Source organism: Pollachius pollachius, assembly GCF_949987615.1.
Source record: "Pollachius pollachius genome assembly, chromosome: 13".
In the NCBI taxonomy this organism is placed as follows: domain Eukaryota; kingdom Metazoa; phylum Chordata; class Actinopteri; order Gadiformes; family Gadidae; genus Pollachius; species Pollachius pollachius.
This window is the reverse complement of record NC_136946.1, coordinates 15,232,247-15,245,019: the sequence shown is the minus strand read 5'-3', so window position 1 is coordinate 15,245,019 and position 12,773 is coordinate 15,232,247. Positions and strand designations below refer to the sequence as shown.

At 45.3% G+C, this 12,773-nt stretch overlaps 1 protein-coding gene across 1 annotated transcript; it reads right to left on the bottom strand.

Moving 5' to 3' along the window:
• Nucleotides 1-787: 787 nt before the first annotated feature.
• On the bottom strand, nt 788-12,590 carry tmem64 (transmembrane protein 64). The gene is made up of 3 exons (XM_079749562.1): nt 10,655-12,590; nt 4,747-4,902; nt 788-3,843 (listed from the first exon to the last, which is right to left on the bottom strand). The coding sequence occupies exons 1-3, from the start codon at nt 11,363-11,365 to the stop codon at nt 3,646-3,648; spliced, it is 1,065 nt and encodes a 354-aa protein (XP_079605688.1). The 5' UTR covers nt 11,366-12,590; the 3' UTR covers nt 788-3,645.
• Between the last annotated feature and the right edge of the window lie 183 nt (nt 12,591-12,773).

Sequence of the window (12,773 nt, the reverse complement as noted above, 5' to 3'; positions counted from 1 at the left end):
GGATGTTTGCATGCAGTGTAGAAAAAAAGGCGGCTGACTTTTGGCTCCCAGCCATAACAACCACAGAGGACGCCGAGGTCGGCATTTCCCTCCACATTCAGTCCCCTAAAAACGCAATCCCAATCAGATGCCCAAGTCAAAGATGCGCCTCCCCCCGTCCCACCCCGTCCAACAGGGACAACCTGGTGACGTCCCTTGTTGTGGCTGTCATCACCACCGCCGCATACTCACAGGCCAGCCCAGGCCTCCCGCGTCCCCTCAGCAGATAGCCTGTCACCGGTAGGGCAAGGGCAAAGTGGAAGCAGAGGTGGTGGTGGTGGTGGTGGCGGAGCAGCCCTATATCACAGCCTTCACACGTCCATCAGCGGCTGCTCTCTGAAATCACTGTGACAAACGGCCCCACAAGCCTGACACATCTCTGGCGAACCGCGCTGCCCCGGGCTGGGTTATCCCCGTGGCCTTGTGAGGCCTGGCCTTTATATCACCAGCCTGGCAGGATGGATGGCGGGGAGAGCGCACTTCGCCTTTGCTTTCATCAACAAAATGGATGAGTTGGGAGAAAGAGTGAGATTTAAGGGGTCTGTTGTCTGTTGTGTTACTGGACAAATGTACAGTATTTTTATTGTAGTGTTGCAGTCAGAATATATTTTCTGTGATTGAATTCTATTCAACTCATATTCTTTCCATTTCAAAATGTAATATTTAAATTTGCTCATTCTATATCAAGGAAGCCGGGAAGAACTTTAAGGATTGTCAGGAAGATATGCATAAAGAAAAAACCTTATTTTAAAGAAAGTGAATTTGTTTTATTTCTCTCCCATAAATAACACTGAACAAGCATTGTACAGTGATAAATATCAATATTCATACACTCTCTGTAAAAATTCTGTTTTACAAAATACAGTTTATGTGTAATGCACTTGATACAGGTTTAGAAGTAATTCATATGTTTCATAGTACCCCTGTGAGCCTCTTATATTCATTTATATATTCATTTCCCTTGGTACTAACAGTTTAAATGTGCAGTTTTACAGCCCAGCCTCAAGTCTTGCATCAATATCTATGAAATACACGTCCTTTAGGAATAGGTTGTTGCATATCTATATCTAAGTAACTACAGCTGAGCTGACCAAAGAATACTTGAAGCCTTTAGTATACAAACTGCTCCTTTTTTACAGAAACCCTCCACAACCTCAAAAAAATACATTTGAATCCTAAAAAACATGATGCATGGCTGGTTACATATATCTCCCACTGTGCTGTTGGATGAAACACTGTTCCAACCCCTCTTCTGCATTGTATTCCCGTCAACTACACAAACCCCAATTCTGCGATGAAGCAGCCGACTGGTGTTTCCATACGTGCTTCTTCTGTCCACAAGCCTGGGAGACCACCGGGTGGACAAAGGCAACTTTTCATGCAAAAGGAGGAGCAATAGGTTGATCGATAAACATACAGTAAACACGCTGTACATTTGGGGGGGGGGGGGGGATATAATTCTAGATCTTAAATCACATTACAGGCATGGAAGAGAGGCTGATCCAGAAATCCCAGGAATGTTCTCATTTTATCCACTACATTTGAATAATCAAATGTATTTTTGAAGCAGAGATAATGACTCATAGGCTCACTAATTATGTTCCTAAAACCCATTATTGGATACAGTGGCAATTGGACAATATTGATGTGTTCAGACACCAATTAAAAAGGTAAATGCCATCTAGACATAAAATAATAAATGTCAAACATTTTCTACAGCCTTTCAGAAGATACAGCATGGAATGTATTTGGGTGCGCATTTAATTGTTGGCCTGTTTTTGAAAAACAAACCACAAAATAGACTGATTGTGAAAAATGTTGTGCACATTTTTCAGGTGTGTGTATAAAGAGGGAGGTGAAGACAGATAATGTGGATAGAGGAGCCCTTAATTATCTGTGAGACAATGTCTGAGGAGCAGCATTACAATAATATATCTAATAATAGAAAATAATATGATCACATTCATCGATAAGTGTCCATATTGGGTTTGATTGTCGGTCTCGATGACGCACCAACCAGGACTGTCAAACTTGGCTGCAAGTTCACTGGGCAGTATGAAACTATATATAAAGGTAAGGTTGGGGATTGTAAATTAAACTTAAATAAAAGTAAAAAATGGAGCTTCACTGCTGGATTGGTAAGTAAAAAGAAAAGTTCACATATAAATTATCATCAAATCTTGCCAACAATAGCAGGTACATAGAAATATGATAAGTCACATGTCCCCTCAACTGAAGAAGCGGGAAATACAATGGCACCTGATACGCATCGCCTCTATATGGCACTTATTAAAAATAACATCTCATCTGGCATGAACATCTAATAAGGTCACTAAAGAAATTAAACCCAAAACCAAAGTTTGCCCCATATCCGGCTATCCTTCACTGTGCTTAACTGCGTTTAGTTTTGGCTTCGGAACTAAAATATGACATTCATGGTGCTTGTTCACCGGTACATTGCACAAAAAGGTCTGTGTGGTAAAGCTACCTAGCCTAGTCCAAGCAATAGCTAAGGAATTCCTAAATTAATCTTTAAATAAATAAAAGAGAGAGAAAAAAAAAAATCAAACTCTTCAAAAACTATTTCCAACCGAATATAAAAAGAAAACAGCCTCTAGGTAAAAAGGAAAATGTGTTTTAACTCAAGGGAGGGGAGCTGTTGTGGGCGGAGAGGGAATCATGCTGCACTTCATCTGTCCTGGCAGGACATTTCGAAAATTCCTGCTGGGAATTTTGCTCTTCCTCCCATCTGTTCCTCACAGCCTTAGAACACAAAAAAAATGATCCAGTAATACTGTGACTACGCCCAAGCAAACTAAGAATACAAAAAATTACAATTCAAGATATTACTAAATTAATAAACTTACAGCCATGTCAATTAGCGTTGAATACCGAGACTCCCTGACGCAAACAAGGAAACCGTTTGGGGGGGGGGGGGGGGGGGGGGGGGGGGGGGGGGAATTGGTGTCGAGGGGTTGTTGTGGATGCATTGTGAAAAGGTGCATAGGTGGTCATCATTTTGACTCGGCAAAGGAAACCCCCGTTCCTCTGTGGAGGAAGTATCTAGATGCACATTCATTGTGTATGCAAATCAGTTCACTTTGCCTTGCAGTTCTGCTCATGAACATCAGTGTTCAATCGACAACTCCTGGAACAGAGCTGAGCAAGCAGCGATATGATGGGCTGAGGGTAGTGCGACACCTCCCAGACCTTCGCTATCCCAGCAGCATTCCTGTCCCTTTTCCGTCCTTTTGACGAATGATCCCAACAAACACACACACAAACCGCAAACCTCCCCCTTTCCGGACATCAGGACAATGTCTGCATAAAAAATGTGCGCTGTGAGGAGGAGACGCTGTCTGCATCGACTCACTTTAAAAAAAAAAAAAAAAACACAAACACAAACACGCTTTTTAGTTTTGGAACCGTTTGACGTGGAAACTCTTTGCCCTTATTTGTGTAGTTTGAGGTTTACAGGGAGGCACGCGCGGCGGCGGTGACGGCCTTCTCTTAGCGTGCGTCTCGTGGCCGGCAGTCCAGTGTGCAGTAGACCGTGTGTTGGAGGGGGGTTTGGGGGAGGCTAGGGGGCGGGGGGGGGGGGGGGTCTCAGACCACGTTGATGCAGTTCCCGCTGTTGGCCATAGCGGCCGCCCGCTTGCTGCAGTAGCTGAAGCCGCCGTGGTTGGCGGAGGTGCCATTCATGCGCGAGCTCTTGAGCTCCATCTGGCAGGCAGCGATGGCGGCGTTGAGCTCCAGCTGGGCGCGGTGGACCACGTAGAACATCAGGCCGATGCTGATGATGATCTGCACGGAGGGGGGGGACGGTAAATTAAAAACACTTTGGTACCGAACTCACCTGATGAATGAGACATGTCAGTGAAACCACTACAACAAACGAATGCTTTATCGTTCACCAAGGCAACTAAGGCTTCATAACTATCTTTGGGTTGCTGGGGGGGAAGGGACCGTTACCAGAAATACTGGTTAAATGATTGCAACACAGGTTTGATTGCAACAGGGACTTTTCCGATGCAGACATTGAGTGGATGACTTCTTAATGAAAATATTTGAAATATGTACCCCATGAGCAGTTGCATGAATCCACGCTGCATTACTAGTCTACACAGTCTTGGCCTAGACAGTTTTGCCAGCATTTTAAAACATTTTAAAACCAGCCCAGTTGTTTTAGCATTGGCTTGCAGCAGGAATAACATACAAACCAGCACAGAAACGTTAAAACCTTCCCACAAAACTTTCCTCTTCTTATACTTAAAACACGTGGTAAATGAAAAGGCTGTGTGTGAACAGCTTGATGTTTGAGCGTGCATGCCCGCACGCGAGAGCGAGAGAGTTCAGCTCGTCTCCCAACACACAAATGATGAATTCTGGTCCAGGGGGGACGGGTAGAAGTAGGTAAATACAGTAGTGTTTGCGTAAGTGTGCGGGTTTGTGAGAGTGACAGGTGAGGCTATGCTTCCTGTCTATGAGAATGTGAAGCATTGCGTCTTGGGGGCATGAGACAGGCGTGGGGGAGGGGGGGGGGGGGGGGGTACCTTCCTCTGAGCCGCTCGGCAGGTGGAACCGCCTCGTCAACAGGGCCCCTATTGTCTTAGTGTCCGGACTTTCAAGCATGACTCGAAATGATGCGAGCGGCTTAGTGGTTTCACAGGGTGAGGGAATGCCAGGGCCGGCCGTGTGTGGGCGCACCTGCAGGCTGAAGACCAGGTAGCCGCTGACCCTCTGCTCGGCGATGACGTCCTCCATGGTGCGCAGGGTGGTGCCCAGGTAGGAGTTGAGCACCTGGGTGGGCAGCAGGCCCACCGAGGACGCCACCAGGTAGTTTGGCAAGGACACGTCTGTGATCTGAGGGCGGAGGAACAGGCTCCAGATTAGATTTACAGACGGATGGAATGCAAACACCTGGGGAGAAAAACACACCCAGATTGAAATCCGATTGTAGGACTAGATAATGGTGCCCCGAGGGTGACCCGATGGTTTCACAACCATCGAGTCACCATGTTCTACCGACAGGTGTGAGTGTGATTAGCCGTAACAAGCCGTTTGGAAAATCTCCTGACATCACAAGTGGGCGTGCCCACCTAGATGTATGACGGAGAGATGAGCAACGCTTGCTATAGTCCACTGGGTCGGCTGGCAGACTGATCTATCCAGCACACTTGTGATGTCAGGAGATTTTCAAAAGGGTTCGTAATGGCTATCACACACAGACCTGGTGGTATAATATGTCACCTTTAAAGCCATTTAGCCTCAAGACTAAAAACACTCATTGAATGGGGCATGGGGGAAGAAAAATTAACAGGGAGATCATACAAACAGTCATTTGAATATTAGCCCTTCCATAGAGATACACTAAACAATAAGCTCAAAGTACACACCGATACCAGCCCTGGTCTATGGTGACGACGGCCCTGCCACGCCCCAGCGCCCCGCAAGTCCCCAGTACCACTGTACTCAATAATCAACACGGCTACGTGTCACCAGTCAACCGACCATAAGGATGACAAATGAGTGCTTGTGTGGGTGGACGCGACCTTGGCACCGCCTCTGTTAACAAGGTGCGTGTGACTGACGCAGGTGTCTCCAGGGGGGGGCATTGGGGCAAGCATGTGTGTGCCAACTGCCAAGGCGTTATCAGCCATGCCCGTAGGACACTAAAAAAGGCCCAGAGCCCGAGCAAAAAAGCGCCATGCGGGTCCACGTCTAATCCCTGTCCAACACAAGGCACATTTCTAGTCATATTAATATTCCTACCTATTCATCGATCTACGTCGGTAGATTGTAAAACGGCCATTATGTTTGTTTGTTTAAAAGGAAAAGGGGCTGCCTTAACTTTCAACCACCGATACGATATCATGTTCCCCCTCCCCATCATTTATAGCCTTCAACAGGAATGGCTGGCTAGCGTTTCAATGTGGCACAATACAATCCCAAAGGATCAAATCAAATCCCTTTAATGTGCCGTTCTGCCACAATTATCCATCTCACTTGGACATATTACAGGAGTATGACGCCCTCTAAAAGGCGGTTTCCCGTCGTCTTCTAGGTGAGCCCCAGTAGAGCTCACTCCCGCCGCCTTCTCCCTGGGCCGTGAGGAGTACACGCCTGCCCTCCTCCCACACGAGCATCTGTGTGGAGCTCCTCTGCAGCTGTCGTGACTCCACAACTTGGCCAGGCCACGGATGTCCCCGGCTTGGTCAGGGCAGGGACACCAATGGGTATTTTTACAGCTACCCGGTGAATTCCAACGTCCTGCGGCTTGCAGAACTCGTACAACGCAAACACACAATAACGGCCAGCTTCAACACAGCATCCAGATATACATGACCAAATAGGAATTTGCATAGGTTTGACCTAGTTTCCATTTCATGATATGAATAGCGAGGCTGTTTTCGTGTTAATAAAGAAATGCCATAGGCGAGGGTAAGCAGACACCAAAAACACAAACCATCCAGCAGGTGAGCACGCGATGAATCGTCCTGGCCTATTTAAGAACTCATTCACCATCTATTTAAGCACCACAAAATGGATGAGGCCAGGATAGCTGTGTGATAATATTACAGAGAGGCCGAATCATTCCACCTCATCCTGAAAAGCTCTGCAAAGTCTTCCTTCAATAGCATCCCTTTGTTTTGCCAAGCGTTGCAGTTTGTGTTTGTGTGTAGTTTTGGGTTACCGGCATTAATGCAGCATTCACTTCAGTAGAACAGAAAGAAGGGGCACTTTGAAATGCAGCCACGTCCACAGAAATCGCTTACCAAGGACAGACCATGCAACAACGGGCATCATCCTACCTGATTCTGTAACCCTGGTGGCAGGGCTAAGCACTTGGACAAACTTGGGTCTTATTTCACATAATCCATGCCCAAAGCAAAGCATTTTCATATAAAGCATTAATCAGCCCAGTTAAAATGGCTGAATGCAGAAGGGGTTGATCAGATTCCACAGATGTGGAAGGACAAAAAGTATAACACTCGAGTACTTTTTTAAATTATGTAAATTATTCAGTAACAGAAAGTTTGAGTTTACCTCAGAATTTTGTCCAATACGGGAGCCAACCACTCCATCGCAATAACTTTTTTCAAATGTTTGTTTCGCTAACAAAGTACAGTGTGATCGCTAACTGTACCCAGTAAACGAAGCAACAAGTTGAAGTACAACTTCCCCCCTGAATCTGACCAATCCTTACAGATTAGAGGTGTGAATCCCCTTAATAGTCATGGCCCTAAATATACGTGGGTATGAACCTTTGAAAACCCCCCTCAGGGTTACTACTGTGCTGTGGTCCCCACTGCACACCCGTTGTGTGAACGAGATAATCAAGACAATTCCAACCAGGCTGAATAATGGCCATGGAGTAATGATTGCCGAGGTTACTGAGACCAGACAGAGCTCGATTCGTAATCTCTGGTGGGTCTGGGACTGAAAGAGGAGCCGAGGAGTTGTCGAAGGGGTCGAGAGACCCAGAGCGAGAGAGAAGGACAGCAGGAAAGAGAGAGAGCGAGAGGGCAGCGGCTGAGGAGAGAGCCCAAGAGAGAGACCGAGCGGGAGAGAGACCGAGCGGGAGGCAAGCTACAGCTTATTAACCTCCTTTCTGACGGGCCTGGCTCCCCCCCCTCCGGTGCACACTCTACACTGACAGGCTCTCCTTCCTCGAGATAAGACGCTTCACAGTGTACTGTACGACGGAACCGGACAAATCAGTTAAGAAGGAGGAAGGTTTTCACATCCCATTCGACAGATTAGATGGAGCGGAGATGTGACACGGGGACTTTTTGTGTAAACGCCTCTTAACCTGATTATCCAGTTCACGTCAGCCAACAACTGCTGTTTTAGTTGATTTTATATATTTGAATTAGTCGGTGCTGATTATGACTACAGTAGATGAGAGTTTTGTATCTGGGCAAACTTTCAGAAATTCACAGAATCGTTGATTAATAAAGATCTATCTCATGTGGTAAAAGAGCTCATTCGTCTCTTGCTTTTAGACAGGCGCAGGAACAGCAAGAAGCAAAAAGGAGTTTTTCCAGCATTAACCAGAATAACCACACCAACAGTCTCTGTCAACTTAGGAAGTGAACTTCATATTAACTCAGCGTTTATTCTAAGTTTAACAGTGATCCCTCCAAAGTAAGCTCATCCCTGCTCTCCAAACGTGAGTCAAGTTGACTGGCTGTTGTGAAACCCAGAGGAACGCCAGACCTTGACTGCTTGTTTCCGGGAGTCATCAAGGGCGTCCAGTGTGTCAGATGTGTGAAGCATGCAATAGCCACCGGCAAGCTGGAATACGGCTATAGCTGGAACTACGGGTATAGGCTTAACCTCACAAGATGGATTCCACAATGGGGAAAACCAGTGATGAAATATTGACAGTTTAACCAGCCAGTTTAGCGAAACACTTTTACCAAATGAAATTATTATGAACATAGTATGACTAACTGTTCTCATGTGTGTGGCAGGAACCCTAGAACTTTATGTACTAGACAGATTTTATAAATTAGAGATTAAATGCAAAATACTGGCTGACCAGTATTAAACCATCACCAACATAAAGTCCCTCCTTTCATGCAATCTTTAATCCAAGGGGCACATGAAAAAAGCCCCTTTGAAAATGGAAGGAAACAGCCCTTTCATTTCAGGCATTGAAGACGGCAACAATGGTGGGACAAACCATAATCTGTTCTCTGAATTACACTTAATGTGACAATAAAATTTGACATATCCAATAGTAATGGGAATTAGGTAACCACATTTAGAAATGCAATAAAACACAAGTGTAGTCTTTATCAACATTGGTGGGTCTGCCAGCAGCACTTCCTTTTCAAGAGAACACATTTGGTGTATGCGTCATTGTCACATGCAGTGTAACGATCTGACTGGTCTATGTTTCCATGGTAAAGCAACTAATGAAAGCATGCTAGTAGCAGGTCAATGTATGATTACGTGGGCAATGACGGTCGTTTGCACGCAAGATCACTGTTGTTCACTCATTTACCTGCTTATACAACTACAGGCCTTTTGGCAACTTTGCAATATTGCTGTAATTTAGTTGAATGTAGTACTTTCATCTCTTCAATTCACCACATTGGCCGGTTTCAATCATTTAAATATGTCTTTGGCTGGTGGTGAATTTGCCTTATTCCTATTTACTGCTTTACCTTAATATGGAAAAGAGAAAGCTTAACAGCTAAGGGGTTAGTATGGACCCACTGTAGTCCCTGCCCCTCAACATGTTCTGTGTAGGTACCACTGATTTATTAAGAATCCCATCCTCCGCTCAACCCTGCACTGCTCCATAACCTTCGAACTGATCGTCTGCCACAGACAGACCTCCTTCATGACTCGTACTATTTACAGATATCACTGAGAGAAGAGCAGACGGAATAAATCATTGACGTTGTGCATGAAGGTCACTGGTCGGCGGTGAGGGGAGGGCAGATGTGAGAGGTACAGTGCTGTTGTTGCAGAAAGATGTTCTACTGGGAGAGGGCTTAACCTTTTCTGTTTGCAGAGCATGGTGTTACGTTACCTTGACCTATAATTTGGCCAGAACTCTGGGACCACCAACATGAATAGGGCTGACTGGGTGCAGTGTCTACAGGTAGGCTACAATTTCAGGTTTGCTTAGATTAAACTGTGAATGTGAAGCACAGTGCAGCTGTACATGTTCAGTGGGACCATGTTTCCTTATGCACTACCTGTTACTACCCCACTGCTCCAGAATATGTTAATGTTACATTTAAAAAAGAAAATGCTTTAGAATGTTCTTCAGAATTATGTGTTTTTAAAATAATATATAGAAATCAGAGAAAGAAAGACACTGTTTAGTTGTTTAATTTGTGTTAAATAAATAAATATAAAATAGAGAATGAGAAGTCCCCAAGGAGACTTCCTGGAAGCAGACTTTATTGTTTACCCTAACCCTAACAACTAGTACAAATCTGAACCGGTTCTCCAATAATAGACTCAACTGATTCCTGGCAAGCCCTCCCAGATTGTATGGTTTCATCCCTATCTCTGTACTCTGATAATAAATAAAGTACTGATGCAAACAAGTTAACTGCCTGTTGTCATTCCTGTGTTGCTACAGCAATATTGGAGAGATGGTGAATTGAAGCCATAACGTAACGGCATAACTTAGGGACATCTAGGCATGTCTTAGGGACCAAACCTTAGGCATAGATAGGGCTGAGACTATTTATTATGTTGGGTGTGAACTGTTTAGCCTTAACATATAGGATCCATGTCTGGAACAGTGTCCACATTGGTTGTCCATCTAAAGTGACAACACACACAATATCATAATTGTATTGTAATTGACAGTGCAACATCTTATTCAAATTGCCAAGAACCTTTGTTGCTGTCACAGAACAAAGGATAGGAATGCTAACTTATGATGCAAAACATAGGGTCATTTAAATCACACTATCCACATTGCGGGATGCAATGTGGAAAAATGAATACATATAACTGGTGGATGCTAATGATAATAATGAAAACATTTACATAACAAGCCAAATAGGTAGGTAGAAAGTTGTACACAGACACACACACACACACACATTATAAACAAAAGGCAAAAATATATTAAACTCACCGAAAAAACTGCATTTTGGAGCCCAAACGGTATGGGTGTCAATCTTGATAAGGCCACAACTTTGAGTCCGCTCCCTCCCTCCACCACTCGTATGACAGCGCTCAGCTGCTCGCTGTTCCCGATCTTGTTCAGCACCCACTCGGTCAACAGCCGCTTGCACACAATGTGCGCCACGAAGGTCCCGATCAACACACCCACCATGACGAGTCCCAAGCCCAGCACAAATCCATACAGGTACCCCGCTGCCACGTTAAGCACAATATACCCCCAGCTACAGGGGAACGACACGAGGATCAATCCGACGATGAACAGCAAGGCTCCCACGGCGCTGTCCAAGCCCTCCACCCAAAGCAGCAGATCCTTGAGATACTGCCGCACCAGGGCCACGGAAGAGAAACACATTGCCGTAAGGATGCACGCAAGCACGGCGCTCTTGAAGCAGCAAGCGGTGATGCAGCACGGATGACGAGACTCCCCGACGCCGGTGAAAGACACGCCATCGCCGATGTTAACTTCAGAGTCCCCGGCTTCGGACTTCCCGTTGCCCGCTGTTCTCTCCTCGAAGGCGCTGCATATCAATATGTCAATTTTGTCACACTCGTCGGTAGCAGACCTCTGGAGCCAGCGGTTGATCTGTATCTGAGCTTTGCCTACGGCATGTTTGGCGAGCTTGGTGCCCAGATGCAGGGTTGTGGACCCTGCCAACCACATATTGGCCCCCGAGGATTGGGTTTGGGGACGAGCTCAGACGACCCGTATGCGATGAAGACAGATGTGGCTCAAGGAGTCCAGTGGGACATTCTATCTCGTTCCAAGCAAGTAAAAGTGTTATGAGCAGATGGCTTCACTCGTAGGCCATCGCTTTATAATGGGTCTGTGATGAACCAGAGACCAGTCCCCTACATCTGTGTGGGCGTTACGATAGGTCACTTTTATCTCGGGTAAACGAGCTGGGAACCCTTCCAGCTGAATGAATTATGAATGCCATTTTCATAAAGACATTCTGCGATGCACGTCTTATTCCCCGTTGTCATTGCGAATTATGTACGTTATTCTCTATTTAATGATAGAATGATGGTAAATAAGAGAAGTACGAACTGAGAAGAAAGTGTGAGGGTCAATGGTCAAACGACTCAACCATTACCCAGGAACGGCTTTAAGGTAAGAAGGTGATGGAGTTCTACTTTTAAGACTTCAGCTCAAGCTCTGATCTCTTCATCCAGCTAACAGTAGCATCAGTCTTCGCTAACTTACTCTCGGCTCTAGCTAGCAGGCTGCATGGATAACAACATCCCCCTGTCCATCGTGAAGTCAATGCTCTGAAACAGACCTCAGGTTTCCCGTTGCCCGCTCCGGTGAAAATCTGCGCACAGAAGTCGTGCAAAGCGATGCTGTTTGTTTTGGTCTCCAGCTGTGTGTCTTATTTCTCGCTTCGCTTTCCACCGTGGACACTGTTGGAGCTGTATTTCATACCCACCACTGTTTGTGTCCCAGAATGCCAAATATCCAAACCCACGTGACCGTTACTGCTCTTATCCAACCAGGAGCCTCCAAACCACATCGCGAGAACGCGACATTTCGTTGGTACTGTGCTGCGTTCAAGTAAAATGGAACGAACTGTGCTGCGTTCCCGTCTAATTAGACCAACTGTAACTGATACTCTCCCGATTGATAATTAGGAGAGGCGAGTGGGAAATATTGATTGTTTTATTATGCAAACAGTATATATTGGTGCCCCTCTGTAATCCGTATTTCCACCCCGCATACATTTGTTGATGACTTATCAGAATGATTCATATTTATTTTGTATCATCCCGTTTATCCCATATGACGGGGAGCTTGATCCATTCCAATATGCAGTGTATATATATAAGTGTACAGTGTTTATGGCATAGAATTATTAACTGGTACAGCAATCACAACAATCCTCCTGATACACAGGCCTATAATCGTTGTGTACTCAAATATAAATCCTTTTTTTTGTGGCTATTTTTTGCTTTGATTAGCGCATTTGTGTGCTTTCGAAGTTATCCACTAGATGGAACTGTTTGAACCAGTTTTCCTGGTAGTCGCCAGAATAATCAGTCGAATGTTTGAGGCAATAATAACCGGTTATCTG

Coding starts and splice junctions, on each gene's coding strand:
- tmem64 (XM_079749562.1), bottom strand. CDS start 11,365: ATGTGGTTGGCAGGGTCCACAACCCTGCATCTGGGCACCAAGCTCGCC. Junction 4,903..10,654: donor TCCAAAATGCAGTTTTTTCG/GTGAGTTTAATA, acceptor CTCCGCCCTCAG/ATCACAGACGTGTCCTTGCC. Junction 3,844..4,746: donor ACCTGGTCTTCAGCCTGCAG/GTGCGCCCACAC, acceptor CCCTCCGTGCAG/ATCATCATCAGCATCGGCCT.